The following is a 22,723-nucleotide window of genomic DNA, read 5'->3' as shown; positions in this document are numbered from 1 at the left end:
GGGGACCCCCTCCCGCCCCCGCGGGCCCGGGTTCGAGTCCCCCTGCCCCGGCCGCGCGGGGAGCGGCCCAGCGCCCGGACCCGCAACGCACACAGCACCGCCCGCCCCCACGGCCGCCGGGGCCGCCGGGGCTGTCCCCGCACACCGGACCCGCCGCTCCAGGCCGCAGCCGGCCCGCGCTGGCCACTGGACCCGAGACCCGGCACCCGCGGCCCGGCCCAGCCCAGCCCAGCTCCCCGCAGCCCGGCCCCAGCCCCGACCCCCGTGTCCTCGGGCCGGCTCCCGCCTCCCCGCACTCACCCCGCGCCGGCGGCTGTGCCTCGGCTTGCTCACGTTCTTGGTCACCTTGTGGCCCTTGTTGAGGCCCACGGCCATGGGGTAGCGCAGGGCCATGGCTGCGGGGGGAGAGTCGGAGTGAGCCCCAGCTCGGGCCCCGCCGCCGCTCAGAGCACCACGCCCCGACCCTGCCGGCCGCGCCCGCCGCTCCGGCCGCCTCCCGCCCCGCGCGCAGAGCCTAGAACTCCCGATGCCGAAGGATCTCAGCGCCCAGAGAACCACCCTACCTGCAGCTTTCCGATGGCGGCCGGGGCGGAAGGAACGGCGCCGCACGGAACTCTGGGATACCTACCCACACCGCCACCTGCGGGCTAGAGCGGTGAGGGCGGCGCGCGCTCCCCCTGGCGGCTGGAGGAGTCCCTGGCAGGGACACTGAGCATGCGCATGACTCCAGCGCGCCCGAGACTGGCATTTGGAGGGCGGGGCTGTCACTGAGGCTCCGCCCCCTGTTGGTGCGTTAACAGTTCGAATCCCACATCGGCCGTTTGTTGGCCGACTCTGCGCCACAAGAGGATTTTCATCATCCTATGGGGGGGCTCACTCTGGGGCCGTCTGAGGAAGGGGGGTTGTACTGCCCCCTGGTGGCTTTAGGCGGTGCAGGGATGGGCACTCACAAGGCAGCCAGCGCTAACAGCCGATGGCTACTCTCTCAGTAGGGGCACTGGAAGAGGGAGTGTCGGCTTTCAATTCACCAACAACGGTCACAGCTGGCGTGCAGGCACAGCCCACACCTGCGGTGTCGGCATCCCAGCTCCCGCCGCCGATGTCCCCTAAGCTCTCTGTCGTGGCCTGCAGAACGGGGGGTGGTGGCACCGAGCCTGGGGTTGGGGCCGGCGCTGTGGCGTCATCGGGTGAGACCTGCACCTGCAGCGCAGGCATCCCACGTGGGAGCCGGTTCGAGTCCCAGCACTCCACTTCCGATCCAGCCCTCTGCTGTGGCCTGGGAAAGCAGTAGAGGATGGCCCAAGTCCTTGGCCACCTGCACCCGCGTGGGAGACCCGGAAGAAGCCCCTGGCTCCTGGCTTCCGATCAGCCCAGCTCCGGCCGTTGCAGCCATCTGGGGATTGAACCAGCAGATGGAAGACCTTGCTCCCCCACTCTGTGTAGTTCTGTCTTTCAAACAGACAAATCTCTTCTTCAAACAAAAAAGATGCCCTGGGCCCTGGAAGCCGAGCTCAGACCCTTGGGCTGGGGCGGCTAAGCCTTGGGACGGACGCCCCACACGCCATGGACGAGAGCCTGGGTTCCAGTGCCGGCTCCTCCACTTCCGACGTGGCTCCCTGCTGGCGTGCGGGCCCCCGGGCAGGCAGTGTGCCCCCGGGGAGGCAGCAGCTGATGGCTCAAGGACCGGGTCCCTGCCCCTCCCGGGGGGACCTGGACCTGGACAGAGCTCCTGCCTCCTGGCCCAGCCCTGCGGCTGCGGGCGTTTAGCGAGTGAACCAGCAGATGGCGCTCTCCCGCGCGCGCTCTCTGCTTTACAAATAAAGTGGATTAAAGCGCCTGGGCCTCACCGCCCCGGCCCACGCCGCGGCCTCCGTGTCCCCACCTGCCCCGGCCCCAGCCGCAGAAACCACCTTTCCCGCCTCCCGGCGCCAGCAGGTGGGAGGCACTGAAGAAATCCAACACGGACGCCAAGGAACCGGCTTTTATTATGAACCCGGGGGCTGCGTCCAGCCCAGAACACGGACCCCTCCCCCGTGGGGTGGGCCGCCGAGGAGCCCCAGGGGTGCCAGAGACCCCAGAGAGGGCTCCAGGGGGGGCGGGCCCCCTCGCCGCCCTGAGCCCTCGTTCTCTCTGCACACATGGGGGCAACACTGCGCGCACCTGGCACTCCCACGCCCGGAGCCCCGGCCGTTCGCGGGCGTCTCTGCCTTGGACGACAGTCTCGTGGGCTGCGGCCACCTCCCCAGAGGCGGCCCCGGGGCTCAGGCGGCAGCGGCGGCCGAGACGTTGAGCTCCTGGCGGATGAACCAGGCCCGCTGGCGCGGCAGCCAGGCCCGCAGCAGGCCCAGCAGGTGCAGGCGCCACGGGTAGAAGACGCCGGGCGCTCGCGTGGCGCCGCCGCGGATCACGGCCAGGGCCGCCTTGGGGCCCGGGGCCGCCTTGGCCCTCGTGACGCCCCTGGGGGACGGGAGAGCGCGGTGGGGGCTGCGGCGGGGGCCGGCGGGCCCGCGCAGCGCCCCCGGCCCCGCCCCCTGCTCCCGCGGGGGACCTCACCTGACGCCCTCGGCGGCCGAGGCGCGGTCCCGGAGGCCCAGGACGCACACGGTGATGGCCACGTTCACGTCCTGCACGCCCAGCTCCCGCCGCAGGGAGCCGAAGAAGCCGTCCAGGGCGAACTTGGCCGCCGAGTAGGGGGCGGAGAAGGAGGAGGGCACGCGGCCTGGGGGCGCGGGAGGGCGGCGCTGAGCGGCTGCGGCCGGCTCGGGCCCTCCCCGCGCCCTGCCCGAGAGCCGGGGCTGCGGCCACGCACCGAGCAGCGAGAAGACCACCACGAGCGAGCCCTGGCTGTCGGTCAGGCTGGGCAGCGCCCGCGAAGTCAGCTGCACGTAGCTCAGCAGGTTCACCTGCAGGTGGCGGTCGCGGGTCACCCGGCGGAGCCTGGGGCGCGGGCGGGGGGCGGGGCGGGAGGGGAGAGGCTTTGAGGCAGAGGGGGCGTGGCTTGGAACTGGAGCCGCGAGGGCCCGCCCTCCAGGGCGGAGCCAGGGCCGAGATAGGCTGAGGGGCGTGGCCACAGTCGGAGGGCGTGGCGCGCTGCACCTGCAGAAGCCACCGCGTTGCCTGGGCGCTGCCGGCCCGCGTGCCGACCGGGGCGCCGCCGATGTGGTTCAGCACGAGGTAGTCCAGCCCGCCTGGCCCAGAAAGGCCGGTCAGGCCGGGGCCAACCCCTGACGCCCGCCCTGGGGAGCCCTGCAGGCGTCTCTTCCCCGGAGACCCCGTTCCGGAAATCCAAGAGACCCGGCCCCCTCCCCTCGAGGTTTCTTCCCCATCCAGTGTGCCCCCACCCCCGTCCCGCGTCCCGCGTCCCGCCCCCTGACCACACTCCCAGGAGCCCAAACATCTCCGCCTCTTACTAGCTACCTCCACTCGCCCTCCCCAGCCGCAATCCCCTAAGGCCAAGGCCCCACCCCTCACCCAGCTTGTCCAGCGCAAACTGCACCACCTGCCCCGGCGCCTGCGGGGAGGCCATGTCCGCGGCGAAGTAGAAGATCTTGGCGGCGCCCAGTTTCCGGCAGTTCCCCACCACCTGGGGGGGGGGGGCAGAGCTGCCGTGGGCCTCTCCTCCCCGATGGCCCCTCCACCTGCCGGCCACGCGAAGGCCCCAGCCTGAAGCCCCCTCCCCACAGGTTTGGGTTTGGGAACTGGCAGGCCAGGGGCCAGATGGGGTTTTTTTATTTTTCACAGACATCTGCTGGCCCCTCTTGAGCATGCAAGGTTTGTCCCCGAGAGCCAAGTGCTCCCTGGAGGCCACCTCGGACTGACCACCAACGCTCTCTGTGCCTGTGGACCCTGGCGGTCAGCACAGCCCCACCCCCACCAGAGGGTCTCCGCTTTGCACATGAGATGGAGGCTCAGAGCGGTTGAGTGACTTGCCCGAGGTCACACAGGGCATGGCCGGGCTTCAGCCCCCGTCCCGCCCCCACCCCGCGGGCCCTGGGGTGACTCACCTTCTGCAGCAGGGCCTCGGTGTGGGCAGTGAGCACCAGGTGGGAGCCCAGACGCGCGTAGTGATAGGCCAACTCCTCGCCAACGCCTGCGCTGGCCCCGGTCAGCAGCACCCGGGCTCCTTGGAGGCTGGCTGGCAGTGGGCGGGAGTGGTCAGCCTTGCGGTGGGCGGCTCGGGCCCCGCCTCCTCCACCCACAGGTACCCACCTGGGTCGAAGTGGTCATCCCAGTAGTAGGTGAAGAACAGGGCCCCCAGCCCCGTGAGTAGCAACACCTTCATGGCACCACCCAGGGCCTGGAACAGGAGACACGGTGGCAGGCCCAGGCCCGCCCACAGCCACACGGGATCCCCCCACCTGCTGCCTCGCCGCCCCCACGGTCACCCACCCGGACCACTGAGCCCTCCTCCGCCACCTTCCGGACCACACCTGCCGCTGCCCGGCAAGATCACCTGGTCTTCCCCCCAACCCCGCGAGAAATCCTGACTTCATCCGAGGCAGGTGCAGCCTGGCCTCCGGCCCCTGGTCTGCTCTCCATTCCAGCCCCCTGCTAACACGCACCCTCGGAGCCACCCACCCGCCTGGGAGCCCCCGGAGTGGGCTCCTTCTGCCTGGCCCAGCCTTTGTGGTGGGGCCGTCTGGGGAGTAAGCCAGGGGCTGAGAGCAACGTCTTCCCAGCTCCGCACCCCGCCCTGTCCCTCAAGCTTTCAAATGCATTGTATAAATAAATTAATAACACACACACCCCTTGTGAAAAAAGAAAGGGAGAAACAGCCCAGGTTCTTAGGGGAGTCTGTCCTGCGCAGGCACGGGCCCATCACGCCTGGGTGGGTGGGGGTCTGTCTAAAGAAGCCACGGGCAGACAGGAGTTCAAAAATGCCCAAGGCAGAGGCGGCCCAGGGGGCGCAGGGCAGATGGGGGTCCCTCAAGTCTCCAATCTCCAGATCCAGGCCCGAGTCCCGAGACCCCGCTCAGCGGCTGACCCCAACCTGCCTCTCCCAGGCCCCAGCGTGCCCCACGTCCACGGTGCGGGGGCCCAGGTGCCGGCCTCGCCTCCTCCCACGCTGTCGCCCACCACGCACGGCCTCCGGGTCTCAGCAACGCCCCCACAGGAACCCCGACCCTCTTCTCCCGCGCAGACTCCGGACCCCGCCTCCTGCTGGACCTGGGGCGGGGGCGCCAATGGCCTGGCCCCGCCCACCTGTCGCTGCACCTGTCCGCTCTCAGTGGCAGCTTCCGGTCAGGCCGACCCCTTCCCAGGCCCAGGTCAGCGCACGAAGCCCCTCGGCAGGGGCCTCTTCCCAGCCCCCGCCCCGCCCGCAGCAGCCAGGCAGAGTGGACGATGTGAGATGGACAGAGATGGGCGGACCGACAGTGGCCAGCGGGGATGAGGGAGGAGTGGGGGGCCGGAGCTTTCCCCCTGGACAATGGGGACCCACCGCGCGCCCCCAGCTGCGCACTCACCCACTCGGGCCTGTTTCCCCCACTGTCCGGCGAGGCTGGGGTCCTGGCCTGGGAGTCACGCCAACGCCCTGAGGGTCTCCCTTCCCAGCCCAGTGCGGCCGGGCCCCCGACCGCGCCCCCTCCCGTAGGGCCCGAGTCACGTGACGCCAAACCCACCTCCTCGGGGGGAGGGGCCGGGCCGCCAGGACTCCGCGCCCCCCGTTGCCTGGCAACGGCCTCCGCCCGCCCAACTCCCGGCCACCCGCGCCGTGGCCCCGCCCCCGGCGCGGAAGTTCCGAACGGCGCGCGATCACGTGACCGAGGGCCCGCCTCTCGCCCACAATCCCGCCCTAGCGTTGCCGGGACAACCACCTTCTCGGCGCGGGCTCCCTAGGTCGAAGGCTTTTGTCTCCCGCGCGGGCGCGGCTGACTTCGCCTCTGACCCCTTCTTGGTCACCCTTAGGCTTCACTCCAAACCCCCTACGTCTCTTTCCACGCACGGACGCCGGGGTAGGACCGAACTACATTTCCCAGGAGGCTTCGCGGCCCAGCGAGTTCACGGGGCGGTACTGACTACACTTCCCAGACGGCCTTGCGGCTCCCGGGTCGCCCACACAGCTTACATTTCCCAGAAGCCTCTCTGCCCGTAGGACCCTCGCTAGTCCTTCTCCCGAGTCTCAGAGGCTTTAGCGGGACTTCGACTCCCGGAGGCCTTTGCGGCTGACAGGAAAGACTACAGGTCCCGGCGTCCTCTGCGCACCGCGAGCGGAAGCGGCGGGCAGTGTGGTGTCCTTGCGCGGAGCCGAGCGACCATGGTGGCCCGAGTGTGGTCGCTGATGAGGTTCGTGGGGCGGCCGGGCGGGGTCCCGAGCCCCCGAGAGAGTCCCCGTCAGGACCCCCACCCCGCCTGTCCGGTTGGCTCGCGGTGGTCTGCTCCCCGCTCAGATAGGAGCGCAGACTGGTCGGAAGCCACCGGGGGTCGCGGTCGCCCCTTCCCGCCGCCTGTGTGCCGTGAGGCCGGGGCGGGGAGTCCCGCATTGGGGTCCCCCGGGAGGCCAGGGTGCGCGCTGCCCCTGCCCTGTGCCGTGGGGCCGGGGGCAGGGAGTCCCGCTGAGCGCCCCCGCGGCCGCCCGCCCGCGTCCCCCGGGAGGCCAGGGTGCCCGCTGCCCCTGCCCTGTGCCGTGGGGCCGGCGCGGGGAGTCCCGCATTGGCGTCCCGGGAGGCCAGGGTGTGCACTGCCCCTGCCCTGTGCCGTCGGCCGGCGCGGGGAGTCCCGCATTGGCGCCCCCCGGGAGGCCAGGGTGCCCGCTGCCTCTGCCCTGTGCCGTGGGGTCAGGGGCGGGGAGTCCCGCATTGGCGCCCCCCTGGAGACCAGGGTGCCCGCTGCCCCTGCCCTGTGCCGTGGGGCCGGCGCGGGGAGTCCCGCATTGGCGTCCCCCGGGAGGCCAGGGTGCCCGCTGCCCCTGCCCTGTGCCGTGGGGTCAGGGGCGGGGAGTCCCGCATTGGCGCCCCCCTGGAGACCAGGGTGCCCGCTGCCCCTGCCCTGTGCCGTGGGGTCAGGGGCGGGGAGTCCCGCATTGGCGCCCCCCTGGAGACCAGGGTGCCCGCTGCCCCTGCCCTGTGCCGTGGGGTCAGGGGCGGGGAGTCCCGCATTGGCGGCCCCCGGGAGGCCAGGGTGCCCGCTGCCCCTGCCCTGTGCCTTGGGGTCAGGGTCGGGGAGTCCCGCATTGGCGCCCCCCGGGAGACCAGGGTGCCCGCTGCCCCTGCCCTGTGCCGTGGGGTCAGGGGCGGGGAGTCCCGCATTGGCGGCCCCCGGGAGGCCAGGGTGCCCGCTGCCCCTGCCCTGTGCCTTGGGGTCGGGGTCGGGGAGTCCCGCATTGGCGGCCCCCGGGAGGCCAGGGTGCCCGCTGCCCCTGCCCTGTGCCTTGGGGTCAGGGGCGGGGAGTCCCGCATTGGCGGCCCCCGGGAGGCCAGGGTGCCCGCTGCCCCTGCCCTGTGCCGTGGGGTCGGGGTCGGGGAGTCCCGCATTGGCGTCCCCCGGGAGGCCAGGGTGCCCGCTGCCCCTGCCCTGTGCCGTGGGGTCAGGGGCGGGAGTCCCGCATTGGCGGCCCCCGAGAGGCCAGGGTGCCCGCTGCCCCTGCCCTGTGCCTTGGGGTCAGGGGCGGGGAGTCCCGCATTGGCGGCCCCCGGGAGGCCAGGGTGCCCGCTGCCCCTGCCCTGTGCCGTGGGGTCGGGGTCGGGGAGTCCCGCATTGGCGTCCCGGGAGACCAGGGTGCCCGCTGCCCCTGCCCTGTGCCGTGGGGTCAGGGGCGGGAGTCCCGCATTGGCGGCCCCCGGGAGGCCAGGGTGCCCGCTGCCCCTGCCCTGTGCCGTGGGGCCGGCGCTAGGAGTCCCTCCCTGAGCGCCCACCTCCCGCGCCGCAGGTTCCTCCTGAAGGGCAGCGTGGCCGGGGGCGCCGTCTACCTGGTGTACGACCAGGACCTGCTGGGGCCCAGCGACAGGGGCGAGGCGGCGCTGCGCAAGGCCGAGGAGGTGGTGCCGCCGGCCGTGTACCAGCTCAGCCAGTACGTGTGCCAGCAGACGGGCCTGCAGGTGCCCCAGGTACTCGGCCGCGCGCCCTCTCCGGCCCGGGCCGCGCGCGGGGCTGGGGCGCCCTCCCCCCCCACCCCGACCCCCGCTCACCGGGCCCTGTGCCCCTCCCCCTCCCCGCAGCTCCCGGCTCCTCCCAAGATCAGCTTCCCCATCCGAGAGACCTGGGATAAAGGTAGGTGCGCGCCCCGCCCCTGGGGACCACCCCTCTTCCTGCGCTGTGTGTCTCCCGTGGATCTCGAGGCGAGGGGGGGAGGGGCGGCTGGGCCGTGCCTCAGTTTCCCCGCTGGTCTCCAAAGCCCGGTGCCCGGCCCCGCCTCCCCCGCAGGCATCCTCACGGTGATGGCGGCTCTGTCTGCGGCCCCGGCCAAGGCCCGCGAGTACTCCAGGGAAGGCTGGGCGTACGTGCGGGAGCGCACCAAGCAGTGAGCGGCCGGCCGGCCCAATAAAGGCCTCTGCACTTGTCCCTGACCCGCTGCTGGCCCGGGCGCCGCGGGGGGGGGGGGCGGCCGTGTTCCCCACCCTGGGCTGGGAGCCCGCCTGGGGCCGGCCCTGCGCCGGTGGGCGGGGCCAGGGTGGGCTCGGCTCTCCGAGGCGGGGGGGGGGGGGGGCGTGCCAAGGCCCTCCTGCCCTACCAGGGCGGGCAGTGTCCCTTCTGGCGGCCCTGGGGTCCCCAGCACCCCTCGCCACGCAGCTCTGTAACCATGGAAGTCTCTCGTGGGGTGTGGCAGCTGGCGGCTGCGGGGGGAGGGGCCGCACCCGAGGCCATCAGCTCCTCCATGGGGACAGGGGAGGGGTGGGCCCAGAGGCCCGCACTAGGCGCTAGGCAGGGCGGCCGAGTGGCCACGTGGCCGGGACCGCTGGCGGCCGTGAGCTCGGGGGGCTGAGCCGGCGCTGGGGGGCACCGTGGCTGCCCCTGGGGGGTCGTGGTCACTGCACCTGCCTCCGGGCCTGGCGCAGCCCCCGGGGCGATTTACCCCGAGTGACCCCTCACCGCAGGACGTGGTGGGTGAGCCCCGGGGGCCGGCGCGCCCCACGTCGCGGTTGTGGCTTGGGTGGCCCTGAGGCGCGCGCCCTGCACTTTCTCGGCACTCGGAGCCGGGTGGGCGCCGGAAGTCAGGACAGGCGGGAGCCCGCCCCAGAGCGCCCAGTCCTAAAGCCTGGGGCAGCCACGCACAGGCCACCTCGGGTGTGTGGCAGACGGACGTAGAGGCAGTTTGAGATCCACGCACGCGAGGAGTGTTCCGAAGAACCACGGGGCGGGGCAGCCCACCTGGGGAGGGGACTAGCGGATGGAAGACTTGGCTAACCCGGCCTTCAGACAAGTCGGTGTTGGCCCGAGGGGACACGGTGTGGGTCCCCACGTCAGCGTCCCACGTCCCCGTGAGTGCACAGCCTGGGAGGCGGCAGCAACGGCCCTGCCCCCACGTGGGAGCCCCGGGTGGAGTGGGTGGCCCTGCCCCCACGTGGGAGCCCCAGATGGAGCGGGTGGCCCTGCCCCACGTGGGAGCCCCGGGTGGAGCGGGTGGCCCTGCCCCCACATGGGAGCCCCGGGTGGAGCGGGTGGCCCTGCCCCGACGTGGGAGCCCCGGGTGGAGCGGGTGGCCCTGCCCCGACGTGGGAGCCCCAGATGGAGCGGGTGGCCCTGCCCCCACGTGGGAGCCCCGGGTGGAGCGGGTGGCCCTGCCCCGACGTGGGAGCCCCGGGTGGAGCGGGTGGCCCTGCCCCGACGTGGGAGCCCCTGATGGAGTGGGTGGCCCTGCCCCCACGTGGGAGCCCCGGGTGGAGTGGGTGGCCCTGCCCCCACGTGGGAGCCCCTGGTGGAGCGGGTGGCCCTGCCCCCACGTGGGAGCCCCTGGTGGAGCGGGTGGCCCTGCCCCACGTGGGAGCCCCGGGTGGAGCGGGTGGCCCTGCCCCGAGGTGGGCCCAGGCACCAGCGCCCGCGGTCCACCCACTGCGCGTGCGCCCTGGGGAGCAGACGACGCTGGCCCGGGCTCGGTCCCTGCCCCGCGAGGATGGAGCTCCGCCTGCAGCGCCGTCAGGTGCCGGAGAGGCCCGGCCAGCGCTGGCGCCCCCGCGACACCCCGAGGTCAGTGCGCACCGGAAGGCGACACCAGAGGTCCCTGGGGAGGCGAAGCCGTGCTCGCCCGGGAAGAGGCAGTGCCCGCTCCCTGCCTGGAGGACCCACGGCCGGCTCGGGCGGTGGAGCAGAGGGCTCAGGGCCGCGACCCCGAGCGTGATGTGTTCCGGGAATAAAGAGCCGGCGCTTTAACAGGATGTGTGAACAGAAACACCTTTATTACAAAAACAAAACAAAACAAAACAAAACTTCACATTGTATTGAGCTACAATATGGCAGCAGATAAAAAAATGATTTGTACAGGGGGAGGCACCACCGCGCTCCGGGGCTCAGTAGCGGCGGGTGAAGCGGGCGTCGCTGGGCCTGCTGCCCCGGCTCTGGCCCCCGAAGCCGCCCTGCATGCCGCCGCGCGGGATCACGTGGCCCCGGGAGGCCCCGCCGGGGGCGAAGCTGCCGCGCCTGGGGACGGAACGGGAATGCAGTCGGACTTGGTCCCGGAGCCCCCACCCCGGCCTGCAGGGCCCCAGGTCCCGCCCGCGAGGACGCGTGGGCAGGTGCGCCCGCACACGTGGGGGCGGGGCTCACCCGTGGGGGGCACGGAAGGCGCCTTACCCGGACATGCCTCCGCGGTTCATCACGTGGCCCGGCCCGGAGTGCCCCGACATGCTCCTCTCCCCACCTGCAAAGACACCGCCATGTCGCACGGGGCACCCCGAGGCACCGCCGCGGCCCTGGACCCTGCACGGCTCCCGCGGCTCGGCCCGGCCAGAGCTCCACAGGGGACGTCGCCCACCAGCACCCCTGCCTGTCCGGGGACCTCCCGCTCCGGGCGCTGGCGCAGCCCTCACTCACCTTGCCACCGCTTGTGGTCCCTGTCCATCATGCCCCCGTCGGCGGCGCCCTGCCACGCCCGGTCATCCTCCAGCCTCCGGCCGTGGTCTCCCCAGTCCCGTCTGCCCCTTGGAAAGAGACATCTCTGACTTGGCCTGCCCCTCCGGCTCTAACAGCCGTGGCACATCGGGCTGAGCCCCAGCTGCCCTCGGGCAGGGGCGGGGCTCCAGGCCACGGTGGCACCCTTCCTCGGAGGACACAAGGCTCAGGGCAGGTGCTGTGGGGGGCGGGTGGGAGCCCACAAACCTGGGGGGAGGAGGCAGCCCCCGGCCTTCGCTCATCCTCTTGTCAGAGCCATAGCCCCACCCGTCGCGGGAGTCTCGGCCGTGGCGCTCTGGTCCTCCGTGGCGTTCAGGGTAGTGCTGGGTGGGAGGAAGCAGAATGCAGAGGGAGCTCAGGAATCCACCGAGGCCCAAAGCCTGGGGGACAGCGGCTGTACCCTCTGCAGGCCACGCCCACGTCCTCCCAGGGCAGGGTCGCCGAGGGGGAGGCGGAGGTAGCGCTCAGACTCCCCCCATCAGGGCCCCTGACGGGCTCCCAAGGGGCGCTCAGACCCGGTGCCGGCTCAGCTCAGAGAAGGCCAACTCCAAGGCGGGCCGCAAGCCGGGAGCTTCCTCATTCCCTGTCTTCTCTGGTGGGAGGTCAAGTTCACGGCGCCAGCACTGCGCCTGCGTGCTGACGGGCTGTGCGGGCACGGGCCACTTCCTATCCAGCCTGGGAGAGCAGGGGGGCCCGAGTGCCTGGATCCCTGCACCCACGTGGAGCGGTACGGAGCTCCTGGCTGCAGCCTTCGGCCTGGCCCAACCCCGGGTGCTGCGGCTGCTTAGGGAGTGACCCATCGCGCGTGCAGGCCAGCAGCGCCCCGGCCTTCACACAGTCACATGTGGCCAGGCGCAGACCGCGGCCCAGCAGCTGCCCACGGTGCTATTTCTAGGGGCTACGGGGAGACGACTTGTCCTGTGTCCAGCTCCCTCAGTGGGCAGGCCTGGCAGCGCTCGCTCTGGGCAGGTGCAGGACACCTGTCAGCGGGAGCTGGAGAGCCGCCGCCCCCTGGCCACCCCCCCCAGTCCTTCCGTAGGCTGTGGCCGGCACAGCTGTTGCCCCTCCATCGTGCCTCACCAAGGCCTGGGCTTCCTGTTCCCTGGGGTCAAAGGTCACCAGCTGCTCCTAGGACTTCCAGGCCCAGGCTGGCTGCAGACGAGGGCACAGCCCCCTCTGCTCCGACTGCCCTCACTTCACGCGGGCTGCAGACCTCCAGCTCTGCCCCTGCACCCTGGACACTTAACTGCCAGGCTCTCGTGCCCCACGTGCAAGTCGCTCTAGGAGCAGGGACAAGGGAGTCCGGGAAGGCCACTCGGCTCCTCCTGGGAGAGCAGAGGGTTCCGAGATGGAGCCGAGCGGCCAGCCAGGCCGGGAAAGGTGCCCTGGCAGGGCGGCAGGGCGGGCACTCAGGCACGGCCTGGAAGCTCCAGGAGGACCGTCAGGAAGCTTGGGCAAGACCAGGCTAGGGGCTGCGCTGTGGCATGGGGGCTGAGCCTCTGCCTGAGGCACCGGCATCCCATATGGGCGCTGGTTCCCGCCCTGGCTGCTCCACTTCCAATGCAGCTCCCTGCGGATGGCCTGGGACAGCGGAAGATGGCCCAAGTGCTTGGGCCCCTGCACCCACGTGGGAGACCCGGAAGAAGCTCCTGCCTTTTTTTTTTTTTTTTTTTTTTTTGACAGGCAGAGCGGACAGTGAGAGAGAGAGAGAGAGAAAGGTCTTCCTTTGCCGTTGGTTCACCCTCCAATGGCCGCTGCGGCTGGTGCACCGCGCTGATCTGATGGCAGGAGCCAGGTGCTTCTCCTGGTCTCCCATGGGGTGCAGGGCCCAAGGACTTGGGCCATCCTCCACTGCACTCCCTGGCCACAGCAGAGAGCTGGCCTGGAAGAGGGGCAACCGGGACAGAATCCGGCGCCCCGACCGGGACTAGAACCCGGTGTGCCGGTGCCGCCAGGCGGAGGATTAGCCTAGTGAGCCGCAGCGCCGGCCCTGGCTCCTAACTTTGGATCAGCCCAGCTCCAGCCACTGTGGCCATTTGGGGGTGACCCAACAACCAGTGGATGGAAGAGTTGCATGTGTAACTACCTCTCAAATAAATAAAGCCTTTAAAAAGGGGGGGGGGGTGCAGGCACAAACCATCCAATTCACCCCCCCACCAGCACAGGTGCTATAGTTTTCCTCAGTGGGAGGAGGGGAGGGGCTGAGAGAACGAGAGCCCCTTCTACGGATGAACGGGGCAGCTGTGGCTGACCTACCTGTCCTTCTCGGTCTCCCATCATGGACCTGGAACCTTCTCTCCTAGAAGAGGAAGTTCACGTCACACCACGAGTGGAGGCGCTCAGGTGGGGCGACGCAGTGCCCCCGGGAGGCGGCACTTCCCGAGGAGGGCAGCACAGGGCTGTGCCGGTGGAGACGCAAACAGGCAGGAAGGGGCCCACTGACCTGTCCACTGAGTGGTTGGGGTAGCGGCCCCGGTCCCTGTGGTCGAAGTCGTGGAAGCGGTCCTGGCGGCTGAAGTCCGAGTGGTAGCGCTCGTCCAGGGCGGCCCGCTTGGCTTCCGGCCAGTAGGCGTCGTCCCGCCTGCAAGGGCATCCAGGCGTCCACTCGGATCCCTGCCCTCGGCACCTGACGGCCCTGGCGCCCCGGCTCTCCACGAGGGCTGAGACGTGAACCCGGCCTGGGCTGCCCCTCAGGCAGAAGGGGCCCGGCTTTCCCAGCAGGACGGCGGCTCAGCCTCAGTGCAGCCTGCACACAGCTCTGGGGAAGCCCGCACAGCCAGCTCCTGGCAGCCAAGCAGGGGCTTCTCCCCCGCTCCTGGGCACACGGGCCGCCTGCTGCCCCGACTCGCGGAGGACCACGGCCGGCCCCAAGGCCCTTGGCACGCTCACTCCCCACCCTAGCTCTCACGCACGCACAAGGCCTGCCATGAGCGATGCTGGAACGCTCCATCCCGTCCTGGTGGCAAGGCTTCAGTTTAGGCACCCTTCTCCCTGGTGGTTAATGCTGCTGGTTATACAGCATCATCGCTATGTCCTGCGAATTCAAATCTACCTTAGCCTGTAGAGGCGGTAAGGCGGCAACCAGGGACAAGGAAGGAGCGCGGAGCCGGCAGGAGCCCTGAGTGGCTGCCCGCGATCCGCTCTCCTGTCTAGGGCGGGAGACGCCCAACCTCTGCTTCCTGGGGTGCAGTCAGCCTGCCCCGTCTCTCCTAGGAACACAGCGCACCCGGAGCATCGAGGTCCTGAGTCACACAGACTGCAATCCAGACCCAGCACTGCCGTAGCAGCCAAGGGACGGTGCTGGGGACCCTACAGATGCTGAGGGACAGCCAAGGGACGGTGCTGGGGACCCTACAGATGCCGTGGGACAGCTGGGCTCAGGAAACCATGCCTGCCGAGCCTGCTGCGTTCGTAAGCTGCTCTCGGGCCCGTCTCTGGTGCCTGCCGGGATGCAGGGAGTCCTCCCAGCGCAGGGCTCTGAAACAGGCCCAAGGAGGCGCCCCGGGCAGCTCCAGGAGACCCAAGCCCGCCCTTCCTAGGCCCAACCATGCTGAGACCCCTGCTGAAGCAGAGAGCCACACGTTAGGCTGCCGCACGGACCGGGGCTTCCTCTGAAAACAAGCTCTCCTGCGAGCTCGCGTCTGCGCCCCCGACCCTCGATTCTGAATGCCACAGCCCAGAGGGCCCCACCCACCGGCCGTCCAGGTCATGGCCCCCACTCCACCCACCGGCCGTCCAGGTCATGGCCCCCGCCCCACCCACCGGCTGTCCAGTCCAGGTCATAGTCCCGCCCCCGCCCCGCCCCGCCCCACCCACCGGCTGTCCAGTCCAGGTCATAGCCCCGCCCCGGCCCACCCCACCCACCGGCCGTCCAGGTCTTAGTCCCGCCCCCGCCCCGCCGGGCCCCACCCACCGGCCGTCCAGGTCGTAGGGCCGCCGCGCCGCGGGCCGCCGCTCCTGCTCGTAGCGCAGCTCCTGCTGGCGCCGCAGCTCCTCGCGCTCGCGGTGGATGCGCTCCTGCTCGCGCCGGCGCTCCTGCTCCACGTGCATGCGCTCGCGCTCCAGCCGCTCCCGCTCCATGCGCTCGCGCTCCAGCCGATGCCGGTGGAAGGCCAGGCGCTCCCGGGCGAACTCCAGCCGCTCGCGCTCCTCGCGCTCCCACTGAGCCTGCAGGCGCTGCTCTCGCTCACTGCGCTCCCGCTCCCTGCGGGGACAGCAGCGATGAGGGCGGCGTCAAGGCCCCGATGCAGGAGCGGCACCCCGCACACCCCAGCGGGGCAGAGCCGGGCCAGGGCACCCGCCGCCGCCGGGCACCTCAGCTGGCAGGTGACACGGCGAGGTCAGAGCGCACGTGCGTTTTCTGCGATCTGACGACAGACCACAGCGGGTGAGACATGGAACACGCTTCTCCCAGAGCGGGACATCAGAGCCAGGCTGTGTTCCTGGAGCCATGCGCTTACGACATCAGCCCAGGACACGGGGCCGGCACGAGGACGCCAGCAGGGCGGTGCGGCGCGGCTAACAGATGACAGGCGCGTGCGTTCCAACATGATCCGTACCACCAGAAACCGGACTCTGCCCCCCCCCACTGTCTCACTTCAGTCCCAGTGGCTGCCACCCCTGGGTTCACGCCGCGTGACGTGCAGCTCCCCTCCCCACCCCACGCAGGCCTGCCCCGCGGATGCTCCGCCTGCCAGCAAAGGAGCCCGCAGCTCAGGGGGCTCTGGTCTCCCCGGCCATTTCCAGCGCCCCCTCTGCACCCTCACAGGTTTCCCAGGCCAGTCTGGGGCTGAGCGGCACAGGAATCGACGCCAGGGGACGGAGGACAGCGCTGGCTGCCCCGCCCGCCCCGCCCCACGAGGCCGACCGTCTGCAGCGGCCAGGTCACGGCTGCACGGAGCCGCTTTCCCTCTCCCCGCCGGTTTGTGGAGTTTGTTTCGAATCCTTTTCTGCACCCGTCCCCGCTGCACAAGTTCAGTGCTTCAGCCTCAGTGACACCTCTGCCTCCCGAGGGCGGCTGCCCGGGGGCTTTACGTCCACACGTTGCCAGGACCGCGAGGGAGGGAGGAAGGAGCAGCTGCACAGCCCACGGGGGGCCCCGTCTTCTCAGCACCGGCAGGCAATGAGCGCCGCGCCCAGGCGCTGATGTACGAGGGTCTGTGCCGACCGCCTGTGGCCCAGGGACTCGTTTTCTTTCTTTTTCAAAGATTTACTTATTTATTTGAAAGGCACAGTTACCGAGAGGCTGAGGCCGAGAGAGAGGGAGGGAGGGAGGTCTTCCATCCGCAGGTTCACTCCCCAAATGACTGCACAATGCCAAGAGCTGGGCTGGAGCTTCTTCCGGTCTCCCAAGCGGGTGCAGGGCCCAAGCACGTGGGCCATCTTTTACTGCTCTCCCAGGCCACAGCAGAGAGCTGGACTGGAAGTGGAGCAGCCGGGACTCAAGCCGGCGCCCACATGGGATGCCGGCACAGCAGGTGAGGACTTTACCCACTATGCCACAGCAGCAGCACCTTTTCTTTCTTAAGCAACGGTTCAAGAGAGTTTCTTAGGGTGGGTGTCGTGGTGCGCTGGGTCATGCCTGAAGCTGACATTCCGGCTAAGCGCCTGTCAAGTCCCAGCTGCTCAGCTTCTGCCCAGCTCCCTGCTACAGCCCCTGGGAGAGCAGCGAAGCCAGCCCACCCACGTGGGAGACGCGCAGAGTGTTCCTCGCCCCAGGCTGGCCCAGCTCTGGCTGCTACAGGGAGCGACCCAGTGGAGGAAGATCTCTGTCACTCTGCCTTCCAAATAAACAAATCAGTCTTTTTTTTTTCTTCCCACTCACAGGCAGCGTTAGACAGTGAGAGAGACAGAAAGGACTTCCTTCTGTTGGTTCACCCCCAAAATGGCCACTATGACTGGCGCACTGCGCTGATCTGCAGCCAGGTGCTTCTCCTGGTCTCCCATGGGGTGCAGGGCCCAAGCACTTGGGCCATCCTCCACTGCACTCCCGGGCCACAGCAGAGAGCTGGCCTGGAAGAGGGGCACCCGGCACAGAACCAAACAAAACCCAAACGTTTCTTGATGACCTAAAGGAGCAGGACGGCAGCGCCCCATCCCGCCCACAAGGGGCCCCGAGTGTCCTCCCAGCACACGGCTGCGGCCACGGGCTAACCGAGCGCGCTCCCGGAGGCCCACTCACCTGCGTGACTCCGAGTCTCTCGACTTGCGAGGCTCCTTGACCTTATCGAAGGACACGACAGACCGCTTCTCCCTGCTGGCCGACTTGCGGTCTTGGCTTTTGGAGGCCTGGCGTGTGGAAGCACATCGCAGCGTGAGGCAGAAGTGACGGCAGGGCAGGAAGCATCAGGCCCGTCAGGGAGAGCCTCCCACACGGGGACCAGAACCACGGGGCCTGGAGAAGTGCTCTCTCCAGGGAACTCCTGGCTCCAGCTTCCTGCCTCGCCTCGCCTCGCCGCAGACACTCCCAACACCTAGGCTAAGGCAGCATCGGCCCGGCACAGCGACAGGGCAGGGACGCGCCTCCCCCAGCAGAGGGGGCGTCAGTCTCGCGCTCCTCCCCCCGGGCTGCACAGTGCCTTCTGGGTGGGCCCGGCCAGTCTCTGCAGGCTGCCCCACAGAGCACGGGACCACAAAGCGTCTGTCGTTGGGGCCTGGCCCCTTACTCTGCGTGCCATTAGGGCCGTGGGCAGGCATCACTGTGCCTGAGTCCAACTTTGACAGTCACACAACTTGGTTTCTGGCAGACAAAGAGAAGTCCCATTCACTGCTGACCCTGCCACTGCCTGCAGTGGTCGCCAGCCAGGACCAAGACTGGGAGCAGGGGACACAGTCCAGGTCTCCATGTAGGCGTCACGGACTCAATGACCCGGCCTTCTACTGCTGCCTCCCGGCGTCTGCATTACCAGGAAGCTGGAGTCGGCAGCCAGGGGAGCACCCCCGGCTCAACACTGACCACTTGCGGGAGCAGAGTCAGAAATGCTCTTCCTGAACAATCAGCGGAAGGGACTTGGCAAGGAAGCGGCCCACTGGGGCTGGTGCTGTGGGGGTCAAGACCTCACCAGTCACAATTACTCAGCACACTGCAGGGACAGCCGCAGCCTCTGTTACATGTATTTGAGAGGCAGAGAGAGAGCGAGAGAGGAGAGCCATCCCTGGAGAGCTCCCCATGGCTTAGGCCAGGCTAACGCTGAGAGCCAGGAACTGAGTCTGGGTGTCCCACGTGGTGGCAGGGACCCAGGTACCCGAGCCACCCCTGCCACTTCCCAGGGTGTGCGCTAACAGGGAGCTGGAGGCAGGAGCCGGAGCTCGGTTCCAGACCCAGGCTTCTGCCGTTAGGGACACAGGGATCTCACACCGAGCGATCAGATCTCCCCGGTTTTGGACAGGCAGGAAGGCAGGGCGCTGCGTCAGCCCCTGGGCACACGGCGAAGCGCCCGCCCCACTCACCCGCTCCTTGGACGCAGACATCTTCACGCTGATCACGGGCACGCCCTTAGACTTGTCCATGACCACGGTCCGCTCGGCGCCCCGGCTTCCTACAGGAGAGGAGGACGGGGACACCGAGTGAGGAAGGGGAACACCGCCTGGGACCCAGCAGCAGGCGAGCTGGCCCTCCCGAGCCGCCGCAGCGCAGTACCCGACTTGGTGGCTCGAGCCGCGTCCGAGGGCCCGGGCTTCTGCTCATCTGAGTCTTTAGTCTTCTCTCCGGCCCCCTCCTCACTCTTTTTGGCCTCCTCCTTCCTGTCAGCTTTCTCGTCCCTCTTGAGGGTGGCAGATCTGCGGGCGCAGCAGCGGGATGCAGCAGGGTTCAGGGAGGCAGGCCGCCCGTGGACTGAGTGAGCCCCGGGGCCTGGGGCAGGACGACCTCCCCTCTGGTGGCCACATCTTCCCCCCAAATTACTAATGAGAGGGAGCCGGGGCCCAGGGACGGTCCCCCTCGTACTCTGTCGTCCACAGCCATGGAACATGCGAAGGGTAACGACAAGGCCAAGGGGTCGCCCTGGCCAACCCCCGGCCTCAGCTCCGCCCAGGCAGAGGAATACCTGTCACTGGCGCTTGCCTTCTCCTTCTTCCCCTCGCTGTCTCTCTTGTCAGAGGCTTTCTTCCCGGCAGGCTCATTTTTTGCCTGGAAGAGACCATGGAGTCCAAGCATCACCTCACTGCCGGAAGCCAGCCGTGGGCCGGGCCGGCAGACGACGGCCACTCACCTTCTCCACGGAGATCATCTTCCCGTGCAGCTCTGTCTTGTGCAAGTGGTTGATGCACTTGGTGGCCTCCTCTGCTGTGGACATCGTGACAAATCCGTAACAGCGAGCTCCAGGACTCCGGGCGTTTGTCACAACCTTGGCGCCCACCACCTAAAGGCAGGCAGGTAACACGCCTTAGGCACAGAGACCAGCGCCTGCTACCGCTCTAGGCCACCAGGTATGTGCAGGACAGGCACTGCAGCGTGGTTCTGCCGCGCCTGCCACGCAGTGTGCACCTGGTGAGCAGACGACCCCGGCACAGCCCTGGCACTGGAGTTCTGCAGAGGCCGCCACGGGGGACGCGGCGGGAGCACAGCCAGAGCCAGGCCTGCGGTAGGGCCCGAGCGGCCTCCAGGACCCTGACTCTGTACCACGTTCTAGACCGCTCGGCTCTCCCCACAGGCTACCAGGATCAAGTCACGGCTGCCCTTCGGGGACAGAAGCACCGTGGCTCCGGAAACGCCCCCAGGGGCCTGTGGCCACAGCAGCACCCATACTCGTCCTATACCACACTCTGAGCCCCGAAGGAGGGTCTCCGGGGCTTGGCCACCCACTCCGCCCCGTCATCCCTGCAGCGCTCCCGAGACACTGCAGGTCCACCAGCACTGGAGACTGGGCGCAGGCTCCCAGCCACCTCTCTTGTATTTCTGCAGCCCAGGGAGCCGTTAGTTATTCTGTAATGGAGCCAGATTGAAGTTTTCCTCTTGTGGGGCCGGCGCTGTGCAGTGGATGCCTGCGATGCTGGCACCACTTCCTGTCCCACCTGCTCTATTTCCTGTCCAGCTCCCTGATGACATGGGCGGAAGAACAGCAGAAGACAGCCCGAGTGCTTAGGCCCCTGCACCTACATGGGAGAACTGGAAGGAGCTCCTAGCTCCCAGCTCTGTCTCTCCTTCAGTCTCTACATAACTCTTCCAAATAAATAAATAAGTAAATCTTTCAAATAAATACATGGAAAACAGATTTTCCTCTTTGTGAGTCCCTGGACTTTAATAACCAGGGCAGACGCTATGGGTGTGGGCTGTGATGACGGGCAATGCCCTCGCTGTGGCCAGGGCCTGGGCTGGGTCTAGAAGCTGATTCTGAGGGATGAGGAGCCAGGTGACAGCATACTTGGAAGGTGAGCTCAGGAACCCGGGGCGGGGGGGGGGACAGAGCCACTGTGGCCACCTGTGCCAGCAGAGCGCCAGCGTGACAGAGAGCGCTGCAGAGGCGAGGCAGGCGCTACAGGTGGGAGGGTGCTGGAGGTGGCCCCACGGGGAGCTGCCCCAGCACCTCTGAGGGCTTCAAGGAGCAGACAGGGGCAAGCTTCACAGGGCAGACGCACGCCACGCCTGGGCTGAGGTCATCCATGGCATCAGCTGCCCTGAGCGTTCAGCCCCGAGTACACAGGGAAGCCCAAAGCAGACGTGGGCCCTGGGAGCCCTGCGCCCTGGCTCTCACCTTCCCATACTTGCTGAAGAGGTTCTTCAAGTCCGTAGCTCTGGTCGTAGAAGAGAGCCCACTAACCCAGAAATTCCGGCCACAACTGCCACGACCTATTTCAAAGGAGAATTCTGATCAAAAACAATCCCAGCAAAGTCCTGAAGTGAGACGGCCACTCCAAACCAGACACATCCCTGCCTGTCCTCCGACGGCACAGCCCCCAGCTGGCTGTGGGGGGAGGAATGGGTACTGCCCTCCAGAGGGCAACAGTACTCTGGGCCAAAACCACAGAGGGCAAAACACGTCAGGCTGGCCGGGCTGCAGGTTTTCTAGAAAGTCACTGCACGGTGAGTGACGCCGCGAAGCCAGGCAGCTTGTCACCGCGCGAGGCGGCGGCCATAGGGAGGTGCTGCAGCTGCCGCCACTTCTCGCCTCACACACGTCTGCACTCAGGTCGTGTTTTGGGAACACGACAAAGCAGCAGTTTAGCCCAGTTCAACAACTCCTCACTGAACGCTTCAGAGAGGGGCTCGTGGGACCCACGAGTGTGAAACACTGCCCAAGCGGCGCAGTGACGGACCAGGGCGCACGGTGGTGCTGGCGCTGGCGCTGGCGCTGGGGTGACCTACCCTTTTCCTCTCTGGAGAGCCGCTTCGTGTCTGAGTCATCGTCGACAGAACTAGAGACAAAAGACAGTGTCACTCCGGAGCGCAGCAGCTCAGGGGAGACAAACTCAAAGTCGCCAAGCACGTGCTGAGGTCGCATACCTACCCGCGACTTAGTTCTGAAAAATGATACCCCGACAAACTGGCATTGGAAATCTGACCTAACCATAAGATTTCAGACCCACAGGGGTTAATTAATTCTGCTGGGCAAAAGATAATTAGGAAGAATTAAAGAAAACAACCGTGATAGGTTGAGAAAAGAAAAAAGATTATGTAATCAGTGTAAAATAAACAAAGAAATAAAACGTCTTAGCGGTAAACTACAGTCTCAGCAGCCTGGCTGGCAACCGCGACACACAGCGTATGCGCGTCATTAACGACCAATGGAAAGGAGATAGCGTCTGGTCTAAAACTGAGAAACAACAAACCTCATTTTCTGATCAGCGCCCTCACTGGTTGAGGACTCTTTAGGAGCCGGAGGGACTTCATTACAAGCTTCAAAAGCAAACTTCTTCACGTCTTCTTTGCTATCTCTGGGCTCTGGGCTTGGGGCTTCCGTGGGCGCTTCCGCGACCTCCTGGCTAGAGGCCTCCGCGAGCTCGGAGGCCGCGCTACTCTGCTCAACTGGCTCGGCTAGCCCTACAGGCTCGCAGTCCGTCCTGGCGCCTCCGCCTGTCTGCGCCACGGGCTCCCCACCCGTGTCTAACAGCGCGTCTGCCTCGCTCCACTGAGCTCGTGTTGACTCGCTGGCCAAATCTAAATCTCCCTCTTCCTCCTCCTCCTCCTCCAACTCCTCCTCCTCCTCCGGATGAGCATGAGCGCTGTCAAAAACGTCCTCTTCCTCCGCAAGCTTCCTGTCTGGCCCCACGCTACTTGTATCCTGCGCAAATGGCTGCTCCAGCTCGGAACCTTCTTCTTTTACTGGCTCAGACTTACAAGTTTCCCCCAAAATGTCGAGTATTTTCTCATTTTCTACGGATTTAACAGGAATAGAATGGCACAAGGTTTAATTACCAGGGAAACACAGCAATCACAAATGCGGCACTGGCACGGCGGCCACACTAACACGAGGAGAACCGCTAGCTACACAGAGATTGGAAAACCCGCGGCACACACGTCACACTGCTCACGCTCCCTGCGCTCTGACCGACTGCTAGGTAAGCCTCTACGCTACATGGAAGAGAAAAGCATCCCAGAGATTTAACCCCCAAAACCTTCTGGCTGACTCTTGGCCGTCTTCGTTCTGTCGCCGATCACGTATGACTCTTGCAAATTTAGCTTCCGAAGTCCGAGTTGCTTAACGGAACGTTATCACCATTCACTGAGCAGCTCGATTCCACG

The 22,723-nt window shown here is 67.8% G+C and overlaps 3 protein-coding genes and 1 long non-coding RNA gene across 11 annotated transcripts in view; 2 read left to right on the top strand and 2 right to left on the bottom strand.

Moving 5' to 3' along the window:
- Positions 1-300: 300 nt before the first annotated feature.
- On the bottom strand, positions 301-5,730 carry HSD11B1L (hydroxysteroid 11-beta dehydrogenase 1 like). Of its 6 annotated transcripts, XM_089316193.1 has the most exons (8): positions 5,466-5,598; positions 4,210-4,297; positions 4,005-4,135; positions 3,472-3,583; positions 3,097-3,188; positions 2,810-2,903; positions 2,554-2,719; positions 1,973-2,457 (listed from the first exon to the last, which is right to left on the bottom strand). In XM_089316193.1, exons 2-8 carry the CDS (start codon positions 4,280-4,282, stop codon positions 2,262-2,264), a joined length of 864 nt encoding a protein of 287 aa, XP_089172319.1. In that variant the 5' UTR covers positions 4,283-4,297; positions 5,466-5,598; the 3' UTR covers positions 1,973-2,261. The 6 variants fall into 6 exon arrangements, with proteins under 6 accessions (XP_089172318.1, XP_069914806.2, XP_069914805.2 ...); XM_089316192.1 differs by lacking the exons at positions 1,973-2,457; positions 3,097-3,188 and adding an exon at positions 301-395; XM_070058705.2 differs by lacking the exons at positions 3,097-3,188; positions 5,466-5,598 and adding an exon at positions 5,622-5,730 and having other exon boundaries at positions 1,813-2,457.
- A 75-nt stretch (positions 5,731-5,805) lies between these two features.
- On the top strand, positions 5,806-8,497 carry MICOS13 (mitochondrial contact site and cristae organizing system subunit 13). Its single transcript, XM_070058709.2, has 4 exons — positions 5,806-6,285; positions 7,868-8,045; positions 8,157-8,208; positions 8,362-8,497. Exons 1-4 carry the CDS (start codon positions 6,257-6,259, stop codon positions 8,460-8,462), a joined length of 360 nt encoding a protein of 119 aa, XP_069914810.1. The 5' UTR covers positions 5,806-6,256; the 3' UTR covers positions 8,463-8,497.
- A 1,813-nt stretch (positions 8,498-10,310) lies between these two features.
- The window catches only part of SAFB (scaffold attachment factor B), a 29,503-nt gene continuing 17,090 nt past the window's right edge, over positions 10,311-22,723 (bottom strand). The window contains exons 7-21 of one of the 3 annotated variants that reach the window (XM_070058691.2): positions 21,811-22,354; positions 21,347-21,396; positions 20,736-20,830; positions 19,254-19,403; positions 19,089-19,171; positions 18,683-18,822; positions 18,493-18,581; positions 17,225-17,331; positions 14,957-15,247; positions 13,487-13,624; positions 13,300-13,342; positions 11,251-11,366; positions 10,966-11,072; positions 10,726-10,792; positions 10,311-10,572 (exon numbers count right to left, since the gene is read on the bottom strand). In XM_070058691.2, coding sequence (XP_069914792.1) covers positions 10,443-10,572; positions 10,726-10,792; positions 10,966-11,072; positions 11,251-11,366; positions 13,300-13,342; positions 13,487-13,624; positions 14,957-15,247; positions 17,225-17,331; positions 18,493-18,581; positions 18,683-18,822; positions 19,089-19,171; positions 19,254-19,403; positions 20,736-20,830; positions 21,347-21,396; positions 21,811-22,354 — 2,150 coding nt within the window. In that variant the 3' untranslated portion in view covers positions 10,311-10,442. The remainder of the gene's footprint in view (positions 10,573-10,725; positions 10,793-10,965; positions 11,073-11,250; positions 11,367-13,299; positions 13,343-13,486; positions 13,625-14,956; positions 15,248-17,224; positions 17,332-18,492; positions 18,582-18,682; positions 18,823-19,088; positions 19,172-19,253; positions 19,404-20,735; positions 20,831-21,346; positions 21,397-21,810; positions 22,355-22,723) is intronic. The other 2 variants (XM_070058692.2, XM_089316185.1) reach the window with 2 other exon arrangements.
- Positions 16,378-20,258, top strand: LOC149121393 (uncharacterized). Its single transcript, XR_016223191.1, has 2 exons — positions 16,378-16,520; positions 16,870-20,258. It is a non-coding gene; the product is annotated as an uncharacterized LOC149121393 (long non-coding RNA).

This window comes from Oryctolagus cuniculus, chromosome 16, assembly GCF_051225735.1.
Source record: "Oryctolagus cuniculus isolate XC-2025 breed Fujian yellow rabbit chromosome 16, ASM5122573v1, whole genome shotgun sequence".
NCBI classification, from domain to species: Eukaryota; Metazoa; Chordata; class Mammalia; order Lagomorpha; family Leporidae; genus Oryctolagus; species Oryctolagus cuniculus.
Note: the sequence above shows the minus strand (reverse complement) of the source record. Positions and strands in the feature narration are given on the sequence as shown.